Source organism: Physeter macrocephalus, chromosome 4 (assembly GCF_002837175.3).
Source record: "Physeter macrocephalus isolate SW-GA chromosome 4, ASM283717v5, whole genome shotgun sequence".
Taxonomy (NCBI): Eukaryota; Metazoa; Chordata; class Mammalia; order Artiodactyla; family Physeteridae; genus Physeter; species Physeter macrocephalus.
In genome coordinates, this window is record NC_041217.1 from 100,230,523 (window position 1) to 100,232,707 (window position 2,185).

Here is a 2,185-nt window from a genome sequence, read left to right on the forward strand (position 1 = left end):
CGTAGGCCACTGGCCTCAGGTGGAATTCACAAAGTTGGTTAATTTGGAACACCTGCTAACTTGGGAGGTCATTTTTAGGGCGCCCAGCTGGCCTCACCTCCTCACGAACCGAAACCAAACTCCTCCAGCGCTTAATCCACGAATTTCAGTTTACGCATGGGGCATGGGCTGTACGTGGGCAGAATCCCGCAGGGGACCCAGCGGGGTGGTCTGAGGCCACGCTTCCGCCTCTGGCCCTGAACTCCTCCCACCGCCAACAAGCCCCGCCCCACCAAGAGGCTCACACTTCGAGTTTGGGTCTCCGCAGCGCCCGTAGTTTTGAACTTTCACCGCTCCTGCGGCCGGCTCTGGGGGATAGCACGCATGCGTCTTGTCTTCGAATGGGTGTCACCCTTATTCTCGCGGCGGCGGCCGGAACCGTGGCCGTGCTGCTGGCAGTGCGGCTATGGGTAGTGCTGCGTCCCCGCGCCGCTGTGCCCCGGCGGTCTCTCAGCCTCTTGGTGGTGGCTGGGTCCGGTGAGTATCCGGGCGGTGACTGGCGGGCTCGGGTCGGGTACTACAAACCCCAGAGTCCACCGCGGCGCTTTTCGCAGGGTCCCTAGCACTTTGTGCAGCGTTGCATTCTGAGATTTGTAGTTTCTCTGCGGGACTGGAGCGGGTCAGCCCAGGCTGGGCAAAATGCTGGTCTGTTGTTGATGTGGCCCAGGCCGCGTCTTTAATGACAAATGAGTTACTTACACTTGTCTGTAATTAAGCGTCTCTGTAGCGTATATTTTTCTAACAAATTATTAGTGAACAGAGAGGACACAGAAGCCCGTGATGCTAACATGCAATTTGCCTGAATAAAAACTGCTGTTTTGCATGATTAATCTAGGCATTTGGGATTTAATTTAGGAATCACGAATACTACATGATAAGCGAGACAAAGCGAATTGTCACATTTATAAATATACATATACAAAATCCACGAGGATAGAAACAATTACCTACTAACGGGAGAACAATACACACTTCAGGATATTGTGCCGGGGGGTGAACCACAACCTGTGCAATCAGGTAATACAATCCAAACGGAGTCGCCCAGCTCTGTAGGCGTACCGCTTTAAATGGACAGCTCCGACAGAGCGATACATATACATGCTGTGTACATTCAGAAATGCCAGGAGATTGCATCCGGATAGCATAATATTTATAAGTATTAGCAAATGGTCTAAACTTATGTACACGTGTAATTCATTACTTTATTCACTTAATGTATTTTGAGCCATAGGGGAGGTCAGGCACTAAGCTAAGCCCTGGAAATAACAAAACTGACGAATACGACTTGCCGTGGAGTGCTGACTATGTCCCAAGCAGTGTGAAAGCTGTGAGGACACAGCAGTGAATGAAATGGAGAATATAGAAAAACTAACAGAAAACGAAAAGCAGAATGGGTACTTGCCACAATAAGTGCTATAACCTGGGAAGTAAAAACTGCTATGGAAGTTCACGCTGGGCGCCACTTTTTCTGAACTTGAGACAGGAAGCTTCCTGGAAGTCGTGATGTCTAAACTGAGACTTGAAAGATGACTAAGAAGTAGCCAGACAAGGGGGAGCTGGGGATTTGAGGGCTGGGAGGGTGTGAAAAGAAGGCCATAGCACTTGGGATGACCAGAGGTGCGAGGGCACTACTGTACTGAGTTGGATGTGGGGAGGCAAGCCCCATGCAGATCGCGGGAGGGTATTTTAAACCCTGCTTTACAGAGCTATTGGCACTACTCCACTGCTTCCTACCATGCAGAGGTTAGGACCACGTGCCTCTAAATGAACATAACACCAGAGTTGAATCACATCTCTGACACTTACTAGTTCGGTGAGCTTGTGCAAATTAGTTAACCTCACTGAGCCTTCTGTTTCTGCTTTGAAAAATGTGGGTTAGGAAGAGGCGAGGAGAAAGAAAGTTGCATTTTCGTCAGAATTGTCAGGTAAAGCCTCCCTGGGGAGATGACAGATACCCAACAGCAAGGAGGCCAGAGTGGCTGGAGTAGACTGAGTAAGGGGGGAAGAAGCAGATGAGGTCCAAGAGGTAACAATAAGGGTCAGCTTACAAAAATCCTTTTATTCAATATGAGAAGGGGAGCCCTTGGAGGGTTTTGAGCAGAGGTAAATAATTTGATCAACTCTTTTTTTTTTTTTTTTTTTTTTG

The 2,185-nt window shown here is 49.0% G+C and overlaps 1 protein-coding gene across 1 annotated transcript in view; it reads left to right on the forward strand.

Annotated features, from left to right (window-relative positions):
• Positions 1–263: 263 nt before the first annotated feature.
• ALG14 (ALG14 UDP-N-acetylglucosaminyltransferase subunit) overlaps positions 264–2,185 on the forward strand; it is a 114,177-nt gene continuing 112,255 nt past the window's right edge. The window contains exon 1 of the mRNA XM_024119864.3: positions 264–516. Coding sequence (XP_023975632.1) covers positions 381–516 — 136 coding nt within the window. The 5' untranslated portion in view covers positions 264–380. The remainder of the gene's footprint in view (positions 517–2,185) is intronic.